Source organism: Idiotropiscis lumnitzeri, chromosome 14, assembly GCF_059441095.1.
Source record: "Idiotropiscis lumnitzeri isolate Australia: NSW breed Sydney's pygmy pipehorse chromosome 14, RoL_Ilum_1.0, whole genome shotgun sequence".
In the NCBI taxonomy this organism is placed as follows: Eukaryota; Metazoa; Chordata; class Actinopteri; order Syngnathiformes; family Syngnathidae; genus Idiotropiscis; species Idiotropiscis lumnitzeri.
The window spans coordinates 6,543,858-6,566,138 of record NC_142404.1 but is presented as its reverse complement, the minus strand read 5'-3'; the positions used below and the strand labels follow the sequence as shown (position 1 = coordinate 6,566,138).

Below are 22,281 nucleotides of genomic sequence, written 5' to 3'. Positions count from 1 at the left end.
TCACAAAATGATTCACAGCATTTATTTTATCACTGATAGAATCAAGTCATCCACACGTAAAATACAGAATCACAACATTTTATATAATCTTAAAATGTATTTATTTAACCTTAAGATAGGCAAGACAAGTGAGAACATTCTCTTTTGCAATGTCGACCTGGCTGCAGACAGCAGAGTATAACTCTATAAAAGCAAAAGCAAAAAAGACATGTACAACAAACTGCAATATATGTTGTACACAAACTGTATGCAAAACATAAAAGACAAATAAAGACCAGATAGTGATACAATTATAAACAACGATACAAATTCCTCTCCACTCAAATTACACAGCTCCCTTCAGCCAACCTTAACTCCTGGAAGATGAGAGAGTCTCCTTTTAGGGAGACCCATGTCACTCACTACAAGATGAGTTTGAAAATAAACCAGCGACAGTAGTCCTTCAACAGCCGTTAGTTTGTCCTCTGGAGTGAAACGCACGCAGAAAGACTGGATCAAATGTTCTCGTCTCATCTAGACGTATCGCTTGCTTCAGTGTCCTTGTTAACGTCAACGTCTTCATTCCTCTCCATACCTCTGCAGGGATGCACTCTGCGTCACGTGGTCCAGCTCCGAGCAGACAGTCTGGTAGCGCCAGCATTCTCCGCCCAACAAAAACAAAAAACAGGGCTGACTGCAAAAATGTTACAGTTAACTCATTCACTGCCAACCCTCCCAGTTACAAAGCACATTTGGCATCTATAGTCGCCAATGTGGAACAAAAGCTACTTTACTCTGGATAAATATATCTTCACACTTCAGACGATCAGTTTTATTTTGACAACACCGTACATTATTCACATATGGCATTGTGGGGCCCATGTAACTGCTACAACAGTAAATGTCTTTCACTTGTGGACGTCAGGCATGTCAACCCCGTTTTTTGTCACATGCCACATTGTAGTTCTGTTTTCTCGCAGAGGGCTGTTATGACTGTAAACCACAGAAATGCCTCATGGCCTCATATTGTTACAAATACACAAAAAAATGGCGCATAACTAGCTTCGAAATTGGAAAATAATGAATAGTGCTCAACTATTGTTTTATTTCAAAAGGGAACTGATAATGTAAAATTCTTGCATTTCACTGTTATTAAAGGTGAGGACAATTTGCAAATTTGGTATTTTAACAATAAACGTGAAGTCGACGTATATGAATTGCTTTTGTGAGCCACATTAAATGATGCGGCGGGCCGGGTCTGACCCCCAGGCCTTGAGTTTGAAATCTGTGAAAGAACACAATGCACATTCACAACGAGCCAGCTTTTATTTTAATTAATAGCCTTGAATAATTGTGCAAGAAGATCAAAAGTGACATCATGTATAGAAAATCATTGATGTCATGTCACGAGGACAGAGCATAGCACTTAACCAAGAAGGATGGGACAAAATATTGTTTTTGCAATGAGTATCAGCTTTTATGATACAATAGCAATCGCCACCATCTATCAATTTTGCTGCTGTCTAACGAAAACCAAATATGTACCATTATGAATCTCCATATACTGTCAATATATGCTCTAACAATAAAAACGGTTTTCTTCCCCCTGTTTCCAAGTACTGTCTTGTCTTTTCCAATATATATTGGAGTTCTTGACAATATCCTTCCTTCAGTAACATATTATGATGTATTGTTGTCTTCCAATGTTCCAATTACCACAATCTGTGATACAACAACATCCCAACCCGACCTTGATTTTTTTCTGGTACTGCTCACACATACATGTTATTTACGGATTGTTTTGATATATTGGCATTTCTTATCATACACACTTTCTAAACAATATATATTCTTTGTTTTTACTTTTTAATAAGATAAATTTAAAGCTTGGCATAAGGCTGTCAATGAAATATTTAGCTTTTAGTTCATTATTTTGTAGTATTTTTGTTTTCCTTCCATTTTCTCGTGCGACGTTCCATTACCCTCGGACGAAGGAAAGGCAAATTTTGTCCGCCATTAAAAACAATTATTTTTCGTTTTAATCAACGGTTTCCGTCTGTAATATTGACCCACATGTGATTAAAACACTGCAATATCCATGTACGTACACCAATAGGCATTTGTTATCAAACAGTTGCTTAAAAAAGCCTTACGGGTAAGACCACTCTCACGTCCATGTTCTCGCCCGAATACACAAAGAGGATACGTACATGAACATCACAGACTTGAAAGAATCCTGCAACGGCACTTTATATAAATCGTTATTGTAGTCGCTGAACCACACGAGGGTATGCGAACAAACGACATGTTCTACGAGAGTTAACCGAAATCAACACATTTGTAGTTTGAGAATTATTAGTGGGATTATAGTAATTTAATCGGGGATCTAAAGTTTTGATATGCAGTATTTTTTTCCTACGACTCCAACGCTGGATAGCGGCCACTAAAAGGTATGCAACATCAATTATTAATATCGCATTGACACTATTTTACTCGTGGAAACATGGCAGACACTTATATCTAAGGAGGACTTGATTTAACGAGACAAAAAGACATGGAAAATAGAATCTGACTGTTTCACTTGTTCTTGACTGGCTCAGCAGCCATTTCGCAAGTTGAGTTCAAGGTTTCACCGTTTTTTCACAGTGCTTTAATAGGTGCACCTGTTAAAAAAATGTCTACTTTTCGTGTGTCACTGGAACGCGACATTAGCGTATGGTGGGCGGTGATGCTCTTTCCGGCTGAGCTCATCGTCCAATTTTGGCCAAATCACGGAGCTGGATCTTATCGGAGTCGGACTCCTTCAAGCTATCAGACTGTGGAGCAGTTAAATGCACTTTCCGTTCATCTGATGTTGTGTTGACTGGGCTGCGGCGCAATCTCTCGTTATAGACGAGGGCCGACGCTTCTGGAGTTGGACTCTCTCGTCTGGCCTATTTTAAAACGGAGCGCCGCTCGCACCCGACTGCGCTTCCGCCATGTTGAACTGATTCAAGTTGTGTGAGAGTGACTGCTGCTGGGACCGAAGTGACAAGCCCCAGAAATTGGTCGAGAGTCAGGGGGCTGTGACTGACTGCGCCGGTGACGCAGGGAAAAACACCCAGAAGCAAGAGGGGGGAAACGTCGGAATTACAGCGATCGTTCCAGCAGCGGGTCGGTGTCTCCTGCGAAAAGCCCTCACACCGCCGCTCAAGGCTGGATGTAGCCGGCGAATAGAGGGGAAGTCATATCAAATTCCTGGTGAGTTGTAAGCTAACTAGCTCCATAGGCTAACGCTAGAGGGGATTGTTAGCTGCACGGCTAGTGAGTTACTAGCGTCAGCTGCTGTGGTGCACGGCAGGTAACCAACAATTGGATTTTTGTCATTCGTGCTTTTCATGAGCTGGGATGCTACCCACGCACATCTTTTGGATTGTATAACCACGTGTCAATGTGGTTAAAATGCAATTCATTCTCCTAACATCACGTTAATTCCCAGGAACTCAACCCGGTTGTATTGGCTGGACCCGGGGTACTGTTAGCTACACGTCAATTGTCGACGCTGTCTACTAGCTGAAAAATTTCTATAAATATTTTGACCAGCAGCGTTAAAATGTGTGGTATAGCTAACCAGTCTTCTTAACCTGAAATTTAACATATGTGTTGAATGCTACAACATACTAGACGTCTTTCCGTTTAGTATAACTGAAAGTATATCGGTACTCTGAGTTAAAAACTTGGATGCTAGAAGTCCGAACTCTTCAATTTCAGGAAATAGACGACTCCTGTTGTTTAGTGAAAGCTCTTGCTATTCTTGAGCAGCGCTACCCTTTCCCACCTCTCTAAACAGTGTCCTTGTATTTGCTAAAACGGTTGATTTACATACAAGTTGGACAAAATGCTTAAATGTTGAGTCATATGAGCTCGGTCCTTGTCAAAATAGAACAGGGTTAGCTAACTGCACCAACTCGGGACATTAGCACTGACTGCTACACTATCGTTAGCATCTCCTAAGCTAACTGCAAATGGCGATTCGGAAGCAAACTTGGTCAACGGGGAACCTCACAATCCCACCCATTCTTCGAGGCTAGTAGCGTGGGGCGCTAAGCATATTTCGCCCACTTGTCATTCGCTTATCAATGCGTATGCTATGGGAGCGGTTAACGTAATGTCAGGTCCGGGCCGAGTGATGATGAGGCCTGCACGTCTCAACGCAATTCGCTTTTGACGATAAGGCCTCCACGGAGGCTCGGCTGTTTGGGTGGATCGCTTTGCACGTTCGCTTGCCTCTAGCTCGAAAAGCAGACGTCAAATGTGCTAGCTATTTCTCGCAAATGAGTAAAAAGGGTTTCTGAAAAGGGCCTACGATTGTCACCGCGTACTTCTTTCTGCCATGGACCCTGCATTCATTCGTTATCGGTTCGTACTTAACGCTGTGTGAATGCACGAATGTTGTAAAGCCGGTTCAGTCCAAAAGGCCGGTCGACATGAAGTATGTTCTAGAATGGGCTTTTAGTGTGCTAATTGTCATAGCAGGTGGGTTAGCAACACCGGTGAATGGTTAGCGCGTGTGTGTTGGGGGTTCAACCATCTTTTGCTTCGATTCTTGTATAGCATTTATGATGGTGAGCCAGGTGAAATGATGGGTAAACTACTGTTTTAATAGCAAACACCATGCCGATTGCAATTATAACTTATAATGAAATCACATTGATACACAAACACTTAAAATTCCTTCAATAATATGTAGACTTTGGTCTGCAGCTCCAACACCGTAAAATGAAACCAGGGTCCTGACGTACTGGTTTATAATGTCATTTATCGGGCAAGTTCATGCATGTGATTTAACATATTAAATGGGCATTGTGATATATTTTTCTTTTTCAGGCTGTCTTCATTCACCGGCACAGTCTTGGTCAAGTGTGAATGTTATCGCAACACTACACAGAACAATTGAACAGACAGCAAATCATGACTAGATATTCAGTATTCCTAATATGCTGTCTCTGCTTATTTCAGTCTGTGTAGGTTAAAAAAACAAATGCATAATGATAATCATAAAAATGATTTTATCTTATTGAAATCTCTGTAAAATGTAGTCATAACTGTACTTTAAATATACGAGATCACAATCACGGCTGATCATATTGCTCACAACGCAGAAATTAATTTTGTTGGGAGGACCCAATGACTCCTCTTTCACTGCACAAATTTCTCCAATTAAAACATTAAATCAATAGATGAGCTGCCTGAATCAGGCTTGAAACTGGCTTAATTACACCATGTATGCCTGGCTTGCGTGAAAATGGAATTTCCTCTTCCAGAGCAATTAGGGATTTATTTGGTTGATGGCCGGTGCCACAGGTTTGACACTGAATGGATAACTCTGCTAAACAAATTCCTGACAAATGATACTGTTTATCTGACATTTAATGACGTCTTGTTCCTTGACGGTGATGTTTAAAGAAATACAAGTCTAAAATTCATCATTCATTTCTTCTTTGTGACACGTGTGTTTAATTTTTACTGCGGACAAATTTGGTATGGTTAGATCTTTTGTTTGCTCATTAATCATCAAATAAATGTAGGAATGGCGCTATCTCATAAAGCATTCCTTTTTGTCGATATCAAAGTTTGACAATCCCACTAACTGTCCGAATTAGAGCGGTAACCTCTTTTTCCTTTTACACAGAACCCGGTAAATGTGGAATATCTGTGCTAAACCAAGGACCCTTTTTTACCTTAACGTACAAGGCCTGTCTCAGTAATTGCTTTGATAACTCCATGCGAAGTAGGGAATTTTCATCTGGAAAGACATCATCCCCCACATGTTGTCGATGTATTTTGTACAGAACAAACACTAAAGGGTGGAAAATCCAACAGTTGTTTAATAGAGATCCAAACTGATGTGATAATCCACTCGGGCACTCGAGTTTGTGGTTACACATCAGATTTAAACATTCTTTGGTAACTTTAATAGCATCTTAGTGTCTGTACTGTGAGCAGTAGTCTTACCCCATCAAAGCACTGATTCTGCACCTTACGTGTTTATCAAAGACAGTTCAATCAGGTTCAAAATGACAAAGAAAAGAGCAGTTACCTTTTATCTTTTCTGACAATTGATAAAAGAGAAGCAAACTAATGTTTCTGAACACACGTGTTTGTCATGGTTATGCATCGTATTTTTGTGTTACATCTTGAGATTTAACACTACGGAGGGCTTTGGAAGGTTCTAAATATTTATTTTCATGTGATTTTGACGCAATAAAAGTCTGTTTGCATATTTATTCCGGGTGACTTCCCCTAGCCTGCTGATTAATTTTGACCTATAACCCTCACTCTCGCTCTTTCTCCTTCATCATTTCAGGTTATGCAATGGTCTCAGCGGCACATCCAGATCTCCAGGTGCTTGTGTTCCTCTCTCGTGTGTTCGGCCACTCTTCCCTCCGCTCCACGGCTGAGGCGGCTCTGATTTCCCTCCTGGTCAGCGCTGCGTAAAGAGGCCAAGATTGCCAAGATCTGCCCCGTGGCGAGCATGACGGCCACCACGCGTGGCTCTCCGGTGGGGGGCAATGACAGCCAGGGCCAGGCGCCTGATGCTCAGAGCCAACCTCCGTTGCCACAGAACCAGGTCAGCATTTTAGATTAATAAATTAGTAAATTAAGTAATCGAGACTCAAACCTTCTGTCATAAAATGTAGGCAATTTCTTTTTAGTACGTTAGTGCATTGTTAAAGTAAACTATTGTACAGTGAACCGTCTTTGGTTGCAGTGATGCGTTAGGTGAGACTTAGATGTGATGTTTAATAAAAATAAATAAATACTCGGTATTATTTACCCCTCCACACATCTCTTTTACACTTATTACAATTTTATACACTTATTACACTTTTATGTAATTATTAACAAGCACATAAATTTATTTAAATATAATGAATTCCTTAGCGCTTGGATAATCACTAGACTCTCGTATACTGTCACTTCGACGTAACGTACTCTGAGTTCCCCAAATAAAAGGCAAAGTTTCCAAAAAATAATTAAAACGTCTATATTTATCCAACCAAATGTTTTACTAGTACTGATAATGAGAAGCTCTTAGTTTTAAGTCTAAACATCAAATAACTTAATGCTAATGTATAATGCGAAACATCATCGATGGGATTTCACAAATTAGCATATCATCGCACCACATACAACAAAACACATTTTTTACATATTAAAACAAAAGTGTTGAAACCACAATATTAATCACACTCACATACTCATCACACTCATTCTCTCTGGTGTTTTTGGACAAGTACTGTCACTACAGCTTAGTAGGGATCATTCTCTGCCTCATCTTGTTCTTAATTGCACTGCGTCTGCCTCCAGTGAGCGCAGTGATGCCTAGCATGTTGCGGTACTACACTGTCATCATGCATGTCACCATATAAAACGCTAAGAAAATACATAACTTGAAGACAGCTGACATACTTGCAGAGTGATATTTTCCCCTTGTGGCATTTTCTAGGTTTTCCTAGAATTAATAAGAAGAAATCATATGTTTATAAAACTAGTTACTTTAATGTAAAAAAAAAAAAAAAAAGGCGTAAATTGTATGGGTTCCTCGTTGAAAGAAATGGTGCATTAGAATTTAGGAGGACATGTGCTCCCCTTTAATATAATAATAATAATGTTTATTATCTTTAACGACTATGCCAATTTTGTAATTGTGTAATAATTATCGTTATTGAATTTCGATTAATTACACAGCCCGATTCTTCCCTTCAAACATCTTCATTGAATACGGTGGCTCTCCATCTGACTACCAACAAGGTGACCATGTAAACTTTCACCATTCAGTGCCAACTAATAATGAATAGGTTATGCCTGATATTTAGCTTGTAGTTAGTACTGGAGTCTTGTTGCTATTTTGCCACATAATCTTATGACTGAAAATATTTAGTCACAATTCTGTTGACAGTTTGTGAACTATTAAGGGAAATTTCAGGTGGCCTTCCCCAATTCCAGACACTGCAGCACAGGTTTTAACAGATAAATCTTGCACCTTACCACACACACGAACACACACAGATGCCCACGGGGATGAAAAGAGAGGGGTGCGGGGAAACGGAAAGGGGGGGGGAAGTGAAGACGAGGCATCAATGAATAGAGCCTCCTGAGTGATGGATGTTGGGGGTGTGCGTGTGTGTGTGTGCGTGCGTGCATGTGCGCGCGCGTGCGTGCATGTGCGCGCGCAGTCACACACAGCAAGTGTGTGTTGATGAGCTGTGGTGATACGTGAGAGGCAAGCTGTATATGTAGGTCAGCGAAGCAGGAAGAGCCTTCACCACACACACCCACATTTCATATTTTTCACTTTTCCATTCATTCATCCGTCGTGTTGACTTTCCGTGGCGTGTTTGACACCTGTCCTCGCACCTGACTACAGCAACATTGTTCATATAAAATCATTCCTTCACTGTAACTTATTACCCGTACAACTCACTACTACTGGTTGATTTTTATGTTGTAGAGTCCAGAGTCGCACCCAGAATCTCCATTTTCCATTTGTTTACATCAGCAAAAACACGTTGACTTACTAATAGTATAGGGTTGGGGAAAAAATGTTAATTTTACCAAATTGTGACTTGGGAGGTTCTGGCCCGACACTAGCAATTATATGCGGATTTATGTATTTAAATGTCTGTATTTCTATTTCAGTATTAATTTGAGACAATCGAGTAATTTATGAGAAAGTCCATATACCTAGCCATGATTTTGGTCCACTGGCACACAAAGCTTTTCTAAATCTGTCGGGTTTTCCGTTTGATGCTGAACGACATGCAGTTTCAGCTCTCCAAAACGTGATATTTATATTTGGCAGCGCCCAGGGTAATTTTGACAGACCATTGGCTGCTCGCAACTCCCAGTTTGAACTAGTCACGGACTAAGTGGCTAATGGGGAGCATGAACCCTGGTTTTGCGGCTCTATATAGAGGATAATAGTGATTCACATTATATTTAAAAGTCAAGCCGAGCAATTGCACACGCATTGGCCAGTGACATAGTGATGCTGTTCTGTGAGCTATGGGCAGCTTTTTAGAGCTTTTCAGATTTTGTTTATTATATTTCAGACTTCATCACCTAACTCATCCAATGAGAACTCTCCAGTGAGCCCACCGGGCGAGCATGGTCAAGGAGATGGACCGCCCCAGCTGGAGGAGGAAGAGCCCGCTTTCCCCCACACTGACCTAGCCAAGCTAGATGACATGATCAACAGGTACACGAGAAGCCTCCATGCTATCATGTCACATCTTCTTTGTTGCTGTTATAGATTGGTGTTAGAAGTCAAATAACTTCTTGCTAGGGATATTTTTTAGCACTGTTTTTTTACTGACCGATACCAGTATGAGGACAGTATAAAATGCTTGCATCCATTTAAAAAAAAAAAAAAAAAAAAAAAAAACACAACAACATTGATATTGCCAAATAAAGTTACACGCAAGTACAAAAAAAGTAGGCAACAGCTGAGTATAGCGCACTGTATAATACTCACGAATAAGTAAAAGGACTATAAAGCCTGTACTGCATTCAGTGGGAAAATACCTTATTAATGCATTGAATCAGGTGATGAAGACAGTTAAATGTATAAAATAAGTATATCCATTAACTACCATTTAGTTCATAATAATAAAACTGCAGCAAGAGGGCGCCGATGTTCCTGTGACTACCATTGGTCGCAATGTGGGTACCAGATATAATGGGCCAAATATCGATACCTGGTATTGATAGTTGCCCATCCATTCTCATGACTGTAAACTAGAATCTTATGACCTCACACAACACAGAAATTATTTTATCCATCCATTACACTGTTATCTTGGCATCGTTGAGATTTCTTAATGATTGATGCTCTTTTCTTTCAGGCCTCGTTGGGTGGTTCCAGTTTTGCCAAAAGGAGAGTTAGAAGTCCTTTTGGAGGCTGCTATAGACCTCAGTAAAAAAGGTAGGAATGTGCATCGCAATAGTAGTTTCCAATGTGCTGACACGGGCACTACACTTGTTTAATTGTAGAAAATAAAATTCCACAGCCAGTGTGAAGTAGTACCGCGCTGTGATAAAGGATTTCCGTCTTCTGAAATCATTTATTTATTTTTTGGGCATATCTTATCAAACAAATTTAAATACCACTCAAGGGTAACCTAAGTAAACATAAAATGCATTTTTTTACATAGTAATTTTATTTGTTATGGGGAAAAAGATGAAAGCTACCTGTCCCTGTGTGGAAAAAGTACTTGCTCAATAATTCTTGTAACTGGTTCGGTCACCCTTAGCCGCAAACATTCTCCCTCAGAATTTTCTGGTCAAGAGTAGAATTCATTGTTCCCTCAATCAGTGGTGGTTTTTGCCTTTTGAACTGTGCCATGGCTGCCATCCTTGCCTGGTCTCTTCCTTATTACTGAGTCATGAAGGGAGGCTGGCTGTTATTTAGATGCTTTTTTGGGTTCCTTTGTGATCTCCTGGAGGAGTTGTTGCTGTGGTCTTCGGTTGAATTTTTTTTTTTTTTTTTTTTTTGTAGGGTGGCTTTTCACCACCGTTCTTTGCTTTCCCCATTTGTGGATAATTGCTCTCATGGTAGTTCTCTGTGGAGTCCTAATGCTAAGTTCAGACAGAACACAAGAAATTGTGTCACCTCATGTGTCTCCAATGGTTTTTGTTCAAGGGGGAACTACACAAGACTTGCTTCGAGATGAGAAGAGGAGTGTTTTAACATCACTAGGACTCAATCTTGTGACCAGTGGTTGTTATTTGGCTGATAAATGCTATCTTGGTTGACAGTTCAACAGCTGTTTACTAGTCAATATAATACACTCACTATAAATGCCAACTTCCTCGGTCCCCACTCCTCAAGCCTGCTCCTTTTTGGGCTTGGTTCCAGTCGGTATTGGAAGCTGGCTGGCTGTGTTGCACACCTCTCGGTCCCACATACTGCAATGATTATATTGTCCCCCCCCATTGCTTATGTCCTCGCACTTTTTCTGTTTTTGCTTGTGCTGCTACTGATTTCTACATTCTCAAAGGCGATAAGCTATTGGTGCCGCAAGACGTTCACGTTAGCGAAGCGTAATGGGCGAAGGAGCGAAATTTTTGCTTTTGAAATTTCATTTGCACCGCCTAGCATGCAACCACACTAACTGCATTGACTATAAATGGAAAAAACACCGCCAGAAGGACTCGGCTCATGTTGGGTCTGACCGCAGCATAGAGCTTTCGGAATGGCTTTGTTCCCCTTTGCAGTCTGATGGATGTCAATTACTTTATTGTTCATTTGTTCTTGGATTTTTGAATTTCTTGGGAGCATGAAATTATGTTTCAGCTTTTTCACGTCTTATGACTGACATGATTATATTTATTTCTTTCAGACAGGTTCCATTTAAGTGTTTATTTTTTATTTATTTATTTATTAAAAATCGGGACATGTGAAAATCTTATTGCCAGGTAGAGCAAATGCTTAATTTCAGAAGATGCTGATATTAAACATTAAAGTTGGTTAACTATGCAAAAAAAAAGTAAGAATTTGAGGAGAGCAAATTTTCATGCCACTGTGTGTCACTGATCATTCTGATGTGAAATGGGCAACTGCCCCTGCAGTTCCTAACAGTTGTATATGTGGTATTTCAGAAATCATGTTTTCTTCCTGCAGGACTGGATGTGAAGTGTGAGGCTTGTCAGAGGTTTTTCCGAGATGGTCTGACTATCTCGTTTACAAAGATCCTGACGGATGAGGCAGTCAGTGGCTGGAAGTTTGAGATTCATGTGAGTACTTTCGCACTGCTCATGTATCTTATTTAAAGAAATATTGTGATGAGCGGGTCCTATGAAAATTGTTCCCAAGTACCTTGCACTGCCAATAAAAGCAGAGTTTTATGGTGCTGAGCTATATTCATTGAGCACTTTACGACAGCCACCGCTGTATACAAAGTGTTGTGAATATGGAGCAAGAATAAGACGCACGCAATAAAACAAATTAATAATCAAGACTGTAAAAATCACAAATACAGTAAAACCACAACCAAGTCTCATGCTGAGTGGAAAGCCAAAGAATAAGAGTCAAGTTTTAAAGAAGGGAAGTGGGGGAGCTTACCTAACGTTTAGCGGGAAGTCATTCTAAAGAGAGGGACTGGCAACGGAAAAGGCTTGATCCCCTCTGGGTCTCCGCCTAGTCCTCGGTACCTCTTATAGCGCTTTGTCCGCAGACCTCAGGCATAGGGCAGGTTCGCAATAGAGGTATGGCGGGGCAAGACCATTTAAGACATTTGAAGACAAATAGAATCTTAAAACAAACTCTAAAATGTACAGAAAGGGCATTAGTAGAGGTTCCCCAGTGGGATACATTATGGTTATTAGAAATCCCTTTATTGTCATTGTACTCAAGTGTGCAACGAGATTAGAGGTATGTATGTTTATGTATAGTTGCGCATATGTAGTTAATATCTAGAAGGCACGTATATTTCATTAACATCGTTTATGGATTGTGTTGCTTTTTTTCTTTTGTTGCCTTCTACCACTATTGGTGTTTCCAGCGGTGTATCATCAATAACACGCACCGCTTGGTGGAGCTGTGTGTGGCCAAGCTCTCACAGGACTGGTTCCCGCTACTAGAGCTTCTGGCCATGGCCACCAACCCTCACTGCAAGTTCCACATCTATAATGGCACGCGGCCCTCTGAGACTGTCCCCGCTGGAGCACAGTTGGCCGACGACGACCTCTTTGCCAGACCACCAGACCCACGCTCGCCAAAGGTATGTTATTGCTAATGCTAAGTACTACCTTAATTGCGGAATTAAAACATCTTGCTTTTAGTAGTTTTCACAGCAGATTGCACTGTCTTCTTCCTCTTTTGTCAGTTACAGGGCTGGTTGGTGGACTTAATAAATAAATTTGGCACGTTAAACGGGTTTCAAATGTTGCACGATCGCTTCATGAGTGGCGAAGCACTGAACGTCCAGATCATCGCTGCACTTATCAAGTAAACTTGCTGACAAGCTTGCACTGATCTGCAGTGCTGTCCTGGCTGTTCATATTCATCTTCTTTTTCATTGCAGGCCTTTTGGCCAGTGTTATGAGTTCCTCACCTTGCACACAGTGAAGAAGTACTTCCTCCCCGTCATTGAAATGGTGCCCCAGTTCCTGGAGAACCTCACAGACGAAGAGCTTAAGAAAGAGGCCAAGAATGAAGCCAAAAATGACGCACTGTCCATGATAATTAAGTCTCTAAAAAGTCTTGCATCCCGCGTACCAGGGCAAGAGGAGACTGTGAAGAATTTAGAGATTTTTAGGTTAAAAATGATTCTTAGGTAAGGATAATGCAATTAAATGGAAAATCACACATTTATGCTCATAGGATCTGATATAAGCTTTCATTTTTCTTTCACCAGGTTATTGCAAATTTCTTCTTTTAATGGCAAAATGAATGCACTAAATGAAGTCAACAAGGTGATCTCCAGTGTGTCCTACTACACTCATCGGCACAACCCTGAGGAGGATGAATGGCTGACTGCGGAGCGCATGGCGGTGAGCTCAGTCGCCCAGCGCTTAACTCCTGCACTCCATTTTGCCATCTGTACGTAACCATATTTGTTTTTTTTACTCAGGAGTGGATCCAACAAAACCACATCCTGTCAATCGTCCTGAGGGACAGTTTACACCAGCCTCAGTATGTTGAGAAACTGGAGAAAATCCTTCGCTTTGTTATCAAAGAGAAAGCTCTTACCATGCAGGATCTCGACAACATCTGGGCGGCACAGGTGGGCATTCCAGCATTGTCCTAATGAGGTTTTTGTGATAATACTGATGCTTTGATATAATGGAACCCCCTAGGTTTATTAAAATGCAATGTGAATTGCTGATATACCTTCAGTTTGTTCTGAATAGCAGTGCATCTACTCTGCAGGTACTTTTTCCACAATGGAGTCTGTATCCTTAAAAATAATACTTTATCCTTAGACGCATAATTTTTAAGGTATTAAAAAGTAGAGTTCCGGCTCGCTCCCAAAATCACCATTCTCTCTGTTTATCTCCATTACGTATACGGTACATGGATAAATCGATGTACTTTTTATATAATGGTTATATATGTTTTAATATTTTTTTTTTCTCTCCATCCGCATGCAGGCTGGGAAACATGAGGCTATTGTGAAAAATGTCCATGACCTTCTGGCCAAGCTAGCATGGGATTTTTCACCTGAGCAGCTTGATCATCTATTTGACTGTTTCAAGGTGAGTCGGAGTCTTTATAATTCAGAAACTAATAATTCATTATCCATGCCAAATCACCCAGTGGGCTAACCAAGTGGAATTTGATTTTAATGAAACTTGCTGTACTTGTTGATTTTGTTGGCAAAATACTAGATGTCACATTTTAGGTCAATTTGAGCAAGGCTTTGGGGGCTACAGCCCACCGAATTTTAGTATGTTCGACAAAAAGGGGCGCGGCCGCCTTAAGTTGATCCTTTATATCTCAGGCACTACTAGGTTCAGCTTCGTAAAACAGTTATTGTTGGAAAGGGAATTCAATAAGGAATCCAAATCTGCAACCATTTAGATGCCTGATGCACAATTTTGACCTAAAAGTTGACCACGTGACTTAAACAAAATTTTTAAGGAAATGTAATGTCCAATGTAGTGTAATCAGTTTCAAAGATGTACATTGTTGAAATTCGCAATGAATATTAAATTTTCAATTAATAAAGTAAAGTAAATCCAATCTTGGTCGCATTTGCCAGCTGTGTGAACCTAAAATGTTGGACAAGGCACAGCCGTCAATATGTCGTGGGTTGAGTACATCGTAAATTTTCATCAACTTTCATTTAATATGCAATGAATGTTTAAAGTATCAATACTGTGACTCCTTACTGCTATAAAATAAATAAAAATACATCAATGGCTTTTATGTTTAAGAGAATTTGTGACATTTCATGAAATGTGTTAAGGTCATGTGATCCACAGGGCCAAATTCTCGGTCAAAATATCCTCCAATCTTCATTGCGGATTTGTAATACTTGAATTCCCTTACATTCAGTACCTGTTTTATTAAGACTGACCCATTAGTTTGAGATACCAGGGTTCAAATGAGCCGTAGTTCCCAAACTCCTATGCAGATTTGAGCTGAAATGTGAGCTTTTGTGTTGTGCCATCACTAGTAGACAAGTACATGAAGTTTCATCAAAATCAAAATCTGTTTGGTTAAATTTTTACATTTTTTTTGTGGGTATTTTGGCATGGAATGACTCCATGAGATGTACCGTATTTCCAGGCCATAAGCCGCACCTGTATATAAGATGCAGCTACTCTTAAAAAAAGGATATACAAGCTGCACCAGACCATAAGCTGCAGTTTTCTATGTTGACAAAAATTTGTTTACTGCATGTACAGAACGATTTTGTACTGTGAATGCACATAAAGGTACATAAACAGATTGTTAAAACAGTGCCTTTTAACACTGCAACAACTTTGCTAATTAAAACAGAGAAGACTCAAGAGAAAAAAATAGATTTATTTAGCATATTTTCTGAACTATAGAGCGTCCCTACCGGTGAAAGAAAAATCCACAGAAAAGCCGCACCCGTGTGGGCCAAAATCTAGAAAAAAATTAGTGGCTTATAGTCCTGAAAATACGGTTGCATTTACTCTTTATTAGTATTTTTCTTTTCCAAGAATATTTTGTGTGTTTTTTTTTGTTGTTTTTTTTTTTGTAACTGGATAATGGATGGATGTTTAATACAATGGATACCAGCAGACATCACTAACCGTTTCCTTTGCAGGCAAGCTGGACAAACGCAAGCAAGAAGCAGCGTGAGAAACTGCTGGAGCTTATCCGCCGCCTGGCCGAGGATGACAAGGACGGCGTGATGGCCCACAAGGTCCTCAATCTGCTGTGGAACCTGGCCCACAGCGACGACGTGCCTGTAGATATAATGGACCAAGCTCTTAGCGCTCACATCAAAATATTAGATTACAGCTGCTCACAGGTACCTTTTTTTTTTTTCTTGGTGCAAAATGTTGCATGAAAGAGAACAAGTTTACAGTATTTTATTCGTGAGCAAGAATGTGTAATTATTTTTAACAAATGTTTTTATTAAGAAAGTTAAAAAATATATATTGTACTAAGTTTAGTCTGGGTGCCATAATTAATTCCAGTGGCTTTAACTAGCAAAGGACCCAAAGAATTATCACCTGCTTAAGTGCTTATACATGTAACGATATAGATGTATGAATATGAACTTACAATGTTCGTTTTACATTCATAGGACAGAGACACTCAAAAAATACAGTGGATTGATCGCTTCATAGAGGAGCTGCGTACCAATGACAAATGGGTGATTCCTGCCTTGAAACAAATCAGAGAAATCTGTAGCCTTTTTGGAGAAGCTCCACAAAATTTAAGGTGAGTTCATGGCTGACATGCATCACAGCTAACATGGAAGCGCAAATAAGCTTCCGGTCGGTTAGACAGACTCACTAGTTGTGATGCATGTCGTCTATTTCCTTCTCGAAAATATGTAGTCTGCACGCCTGTTGTTTTTCAGAATGAAAATGCGAATTAACATGCAAATGAACTTAGTGGGGTAAGTTGAGTCCCAGTATCAGGGTTCGACCTGCTTCTCCACCGGCAAACGCCTCAGCTTTTCTCTTTGACACGTTTGCGACATATTATCATGGAAATTTCTGCCAGGAATTCGCTTTTGCCAATTATCTCTTGGGTTCCATCTCAAATGACCAGATAACTATTTAATTTTTTTGAATCCTAAATGCATATAGAATGGTACAGATACAGTGGAACCTCATCCTTCAAAAAAACCTTTTTTCTAAGTACCCTGGCTGGGAAGCAGTGGTCTAGGAAAAGGGGGCAAAAATATGACGCCTGTAAATGTACATTGCTCACAGCTAACTTCCTTAAGGTATGACTAGCATAGACTTCTTATTTATGTTTTTGTACGTCTGAGGGTGGTACATATGTCTCCTAATTTTCGTAGCCCTTGGTCAAGTACCAGGCTAGCGGTCCGTTAGACTTCTGTAGGGGGCGCTAAAGACCCATTATTATGTAGTCATGTGTGACCGCTTTAAAAATATCAAATTTTTCCCCCAAGTTTCAGCACGCCGTCACTGTGGGCCAGGTTCCCTTTCTTCTCTTCACATAAACTTAAAGCTTAATAAGAACTTATGTGTGTTTAGTTTTTAATTCATAATGTAGTACACTTACACGTTTTTTGTGTTGTAAACTGCTTTTATTTACAATCACACACCGAATTAAAGTTGAAAAGGAAAAATATATACGTTTGTAGTTTCATTAATTTCAGTGGTAAAAGTTAACTCGATTTACAAATGTTTCGAGTTACAAACTGGGCTAATGTTAGTTATTTGTAGTACCACTACGTTTATGCCAATTAACAAAGGTTTATCTGCCAAAAAAAACATGATTTTGCAACATGAAAGACAAATTATACACATGTAACTTGGTTGGTCTCATTTTCACGTGTTTGTTTTACCCTTTGCACAGTATTGACCACATGCATAATAACAAATCCAATATCTACAAATCTTGAGACAGAATTACACAAGGTGATTTGACCCCACCATGTAAATATCAGTTGTGTGTCTTCTTGGCTTGCATCCGTTAAATTCACTGTTGGCTTTCACTGCCGTGGATTGATAGTCACCTTTCTGTCGCAGTCGAACACAGGTTTCAGTTTAATGTTGAAACAATTGTGACAATTGTAACAGTGTTGAGAATCTCAACATGAGCTATCTCTTCAGTTTACTTTTTTTTTCAATGCTAATGTTTTGTCGAAGGATTCTGGAATCATACATTTAATATTTGTGTCACTGTTTTTGCCTTGATTAGTGCCTTTTTCACGCAAATAGTATTAATAGTACTAAAAGCCACTGTTGTCAGTCCATATAAATAGCGCTTATGTGCATTTGTACATCAGACGTCTGTTCTGAGGTTGAACTAATACGTGACACAATGGCGGAACAAGCAAAACTCATACGAGTAGTGCCATCCTCGTTAAAATAAACGGTTGCATAAAAGCAGTGTTCATTAACTTTTCAATCACATGCTGCATATTGCCCTTTCATGTACTGTATTTAAATACAGATTATATTAATTCAGATTAGGTTTAAATATGTTTTTGTTAAACTTTTGTTATGGGAGAATTTACAAAGGTCTGTTAAAGCCTTTGGCACGTCTTTGAAATTTGTTTAACCCACAGTATTGTAAACCAGGTTGGCTTGCCACTTTAAAAATCAGTGTAAAATTTAATTCCTCGCTCTTTAAGTTTTGAAAGTGTTTCAAAAAGATACCAGTCTTTTACATTGACTAGAATATAAAATATAAGACAATGTAGTAACGATTCAATTAAATTCCGATTCATGAGATACCCATTGATTTTTACGGCAATCAGTTGCCAGAATCTTATGGAACTCTGATTGTCACAGATGCTGTCTTCCCATGACATAAGTAGTCATGGAAAGACAGTCGTGGAGAATCAGTTTGCAGCATGCGTTAGGATTCCACAGTTTAATTATTCTGAGAGACAGTTCATGTGCCTCAGTAGGTGCTGCTGTTTTAGTTGGCAACAGAGTTCAAATTGGTTTGGTAGTTTTCTCTTTGATGTCTGTGTTTGAACAATAGCATTTGTGAACAGATGATTGATTGCACTTATAGTTTTTTCTCATGAGAAAGTGGTCACTATTTCAGGTGGCCTATATTTCTGTGGATGAAGCACCTGGCCAGGAGGTGGGGCGCAATGATTATTGGGGGCTGGTTGATATCTGAGGAAATTGAATATTTCCTGGCTTTAGCAGTTTAGCTTGTTTACCCATTGCCGCTTGAGTGATAACAACCAGTTAACAATGCAGACAGACTCCTGTGTTGTTGGTTCTTGTTTTTTTTTATTTATTTTTTTTGTTTTCAGGGATGCAAGTCAGGAAACTACAACGATTGATATGACATTTTAGATACATTTGCTATATAATACACACAAATCCTCCAAAATATTCTTGCTCTATGCTGCAGATGAATACAAATGAGAAATAAGCGACAGCATCCTCCTCGCCATGGAATTTTCAGTCTTTCTCACTTCATTGTTCGATATTTTTGTCCTGCTTCTTCTATGTCCCTTACTCTTCTTGCTATTAACATTTTAGTCAAACCCAGAGGAATCCACACGTGTTTTACCGCCACGACCTTATCAACCAGCTGCAAAACAACCATTCTCTGGTTACTCTCGTGGCTGAGAACCTGGCGGCTTATATGGAGACGATGCGGCAATTCTCCAAAGGTATATATTGGAGAGATGAATAAAAATTGAACGTGGAGTATTCAGTCAGACTGATTATTTGTGTGATCTTTTTTTTTTTTTTAATTGCAGAAGAACAAGCAGAGTTTGACCCTCAGATTGTCCGACCGGGTAGCCGCTACAGCCATGTCCAGGAAGTGCAAGAGCGACTTAACTTCCTGAGGTACTAAATGACAGCAAGTACCAAGGATAGCAAAGGTCATGTTACTTTCAGTTGCCACTAACAATCAAATGGTTTTCTTCTCGCCAGGTTCCTTCTTAAAGATGGCCAGTTGTGGCTCTGTGCTCCTCAGGCCAAGCAGATTTGGAAGTGTCTGGCTGAGACTGCAGTTTTCCTTTGTGACCGCGAGGCTTGCTTCAAATGGTACCCTTGATTTTGATTCTAGATTTTTGCGTTTTCCACGCACAAGTGTGTCGAACCGCATTCCAAATGTTAAATTGCAGGTACTCCAAACTTATGGGCGATGAACCTGACCTGGACCCAGACATCAACAAGGACTTTTTTGAGAATAATGTCCTGCAGCTGGACCCGTCCCTGTTGACAGAAAATGGCATGAAGTGCTTTGAGAGGTTCTTTAAGGCTGTCAACTGCAGGGAGGGGAAACTGGTGGCCAAACGTCGGGCTTACATGATGGACGACCTGGAACTAATAGGCCTAGACTACCTCTGGAGGGTGAGCAATTGTCATTTAGTCTTTTTCTTCCAAATCTTGACTAGAATGTTTTCTCGGCATATATGGGTCTAAGGTGATAGTTTCATTGATTTAAAAAAAAAAATCTCTTATTTCGCCAGTCTCACTGTACCACAGAATCTCCTTTTGGTAATTGGAAAACTAAACAACTCGGGACATAGTATGGAACTCAAGACAACAATATAATGCAACTTTATTTATATAGCGCATTTGACAACACCGTGCATCTCCACCACTGGTAATGGTCCACCAAGTAAAGTGCACCGCTCCACTGAGGCCTGTGTGTCTCTTAAAGCTGCGACGTCTAAATTTCAAAACATTTACATAACTAGTTAAACATTAACTCAAACCTCATGTGAGTATACATTTCATTGAGGTGATAATAAAGTAATACACTATCAACAGACTGGTTTGTCTCCCCCAAAAAATGACATTGTGAATGTGTTGGCATAAACACTGCCATGGGTGGGTTGTTACATTTTTTTCTGGTACGTCAGCGTGTCTATCATGCGGCGGATCAACCTGTAAACTAATGCAAATCAGTGGGTTAAACGCCTTTAAACCACAACCTAGGAAATGAATAACTCATTCGTCCATTTACACAAACACACAAATATATTTGGGGAAATAGATGGGCACTAAATATGCTGCTGTTTTTGTAAGAGTACATGGTGATTGTTTATGAAAAATCCTGCGGTTTCGTGGCCCAACATTAGCAGTTGATGTAGAATTGCTAAAATGAGTACAAAATTAGTGTTGGATATCTGACGTTGTATTTTGAGATGCTGACTTTGAATGCCTTTTAGATAATGCAATTTTGAACACTGCACCATGTTGAATTTCCTAAAAAAATTATACTTTTAATCAATGAAAGTGGTAGAAGTTTGACCTGCTGAACCATTATTGCCTAGTTTCTCGGGGCGAGCCTGAGTGAATTCTTATTTTGCTATGGCAGACACAGGGGACGTAATCACACCTCTGCAAAATGCTCACGGAATATGCTGCTGTCATACGTTATGACAGTTGTCTTTAGTAGTCCTTGAGTCATGTCAAGAAGATTCATCATATTTACCACGTTTTTGATTTATTTAAAAAAAAATGTTCCGCCTCAGGTGGTAATTCAAGGAAGTGATGACATCGCCAGCAGAGCCATAGACCTGTTGAAAGAAATCTATACCAATCTTGGACCAAAATTACAAGTCAACCAGGTACACGATAGAACTCTGTCTGTCTAAAGTTGCAGTTTTCAGTTTAGAGGTCATCTCGTTGTCTTCTGCAATGTCAAAGTACTTGACAATTGTGATTTGCTCACAGGTGGAAATTCATGAAGATTTTATCCAGTCATGTTTTGACCGTCTGAAGGCATCGTATGATACACTGTGCGTGTTGGATGGAGACAAAGATAGCATCAACTGTGCCCGCCAGGAGGCAATCCGCATGGTGCGGGTTCTTACTGTGCTTAAGGAGTACATCAATGAATGTGACAGTGACTACCATGAAGAGAGGACCATCCTGCCCATGTCGAGGTGGAATTACAAGCCCCAGCACTTCCAACATTTTTAAGTGTGCCTTATTTTTCTGAGACGCAATCCTTAAATGCTTTAATCTCTCTTTTCAGGGCGTTCCGGGGAAAGCATATCACGTTAATCGTGCGCTTCCCAAACCAGGGGCGCCAGGTGGATGATCTGGATATCTGGTCACACACCAACGACACAATTGGCTCTGTGCGCCGCGGCATCCTCAACCGCATCAAAGCGAACGCCGCACATACCAAGATTGAGCTTTTTATCGGAGGAGAGGTGGTCGACCCTGCTGATGACCGGAAGCTGATCGGACAGCTCAACTTGAAAGACAAAACTGTAACTTTCACATTTTAATCTCATTTTGTTTTGTGATGCTTCTCTGGGATTCGCCATTCCCTAGGACAGAGTTTATCAACCTTTATTGAGCTAGACACCCATTTTACATTATTACATTATACAAACAAAAATGTTATAAAACTATTTTGGCACTAAAAATGTTGTCCCAATTCAGTCAAAATTACCCCAAAAAATGTTGCTTACAGCTATCATCCCCATGGATCCATTTCTAACAAACATCACTTGATGAGGTTTTTGCTTTTTTAACTTTCTCTACACCATTGAATGCTTACTCAAATCTGAGACAACGTCTTATAGTAAATGTGATTCACGAAACGTTTGCTAAACAAGGATACGAGCGATACTGTGGTCATTTCTCGTCACCCAATTACATATTAAGTCAATGGAGTTTGCGAAGATAGTGGCA

General features: G+C 39.9%; 1 protein-coding gene across 8 annotated transcripts in view; it reads left to right on the top strand.

Annotated features, from left to right (window-relative positions):
- Positions 1 to 2,298: 2,298 nt before the first annotated feature.
- usp9 (ubiquitin specific peptidase 9) overlaps positions 2,299 to 22,281 on the top strand; it is a 38,167-nt gene continuing 18,184 nt past the window's right edge. For 3 of the 8 annotated variants that reach the window (XM_088314364.1, XM_088314367.1, XM_088314361.1), the window contains exons 1-20: positions 2,701 to 3,219; positions 6,326 to 6,589; positions 9,075 to 9,220; positions 9,867 to 9,946; positions 11,645 to 11,757; positions 12,525 to 12,743; positions 12,849 to 12,970; positions 13,047 to 13,298; positions 13,380 to 13,515; positions 13,596 to 13,748; positions 14,116 to 14,220; positions 15,765 to 15,971; positions 16,251 to 16,387; positions 19,153 to 19,286; positions 19,377 to 19,467; positions 19,555 to 19,668; positions 19,749 to 19,977; positions 21,108 to 21,203; positions 21,310 to 21,521; positions 21,614 to 21,854. In XM_088314364.1, the coding sequence (XP_088170490.1) occupies positions 6,494 to 6,589; positions 9,075 to 9,220; positions 9,867 to 9,946; positions 11,645 to 11,757; positions 12,525 to 12,743; positions 12,849 to 12,970; positions 13,047 to 13,298; positions 13,380 to 13,515; positions 13,596 to 13,748; positions 14,116 to 14,220; positions 15,765 to 15,971; positions 16,251 to 16,387; positions 19,153 to 19,286; positions 19,377 to 19,467; positions 19,555 to 19,668; positions 19,749 to 19,977; positions 21,108 to 21,203; positions 21,310 to 21,521; positions 21,614 to 21,854 (2,883 nt within the window). In that variant the 5' untranslated portion in view covers positions 2,701 to 3,219; positions 6,326 to 6,493. Of the gene's footprint in view, positions 2,430 to 2,700; positions 3,220 to 6,325; positions 6,590 to 9,074; positions 9,221 to 9,866; positions 9,947 to 11,644; positions 11,758 to 12,524; positions 12,744 to 12,848; positions 12,971 to 13,046; positions 13,299 to 13,379; positions 13,516 to 13,595; positions 13,749 to 14,115; positions 14,221 to 15,764; positions 15,972 to 16,250; positions 16,388 to 19,152; positions 19,287 to 19,376; positions 19,468 to 19,554; positions 19,669 to 19,748; positions 19,978 to 21,107; positions 21,204 to 21,309; positions 21,522 to 21,613; positions 21,855 to 22,281 lie in introns of those variants that run through there. The other 5 variants (XM_088314366.1, XM_088314363.1, XM_088314362.1 and 2 more) reach the window with 4 other exon arrangements.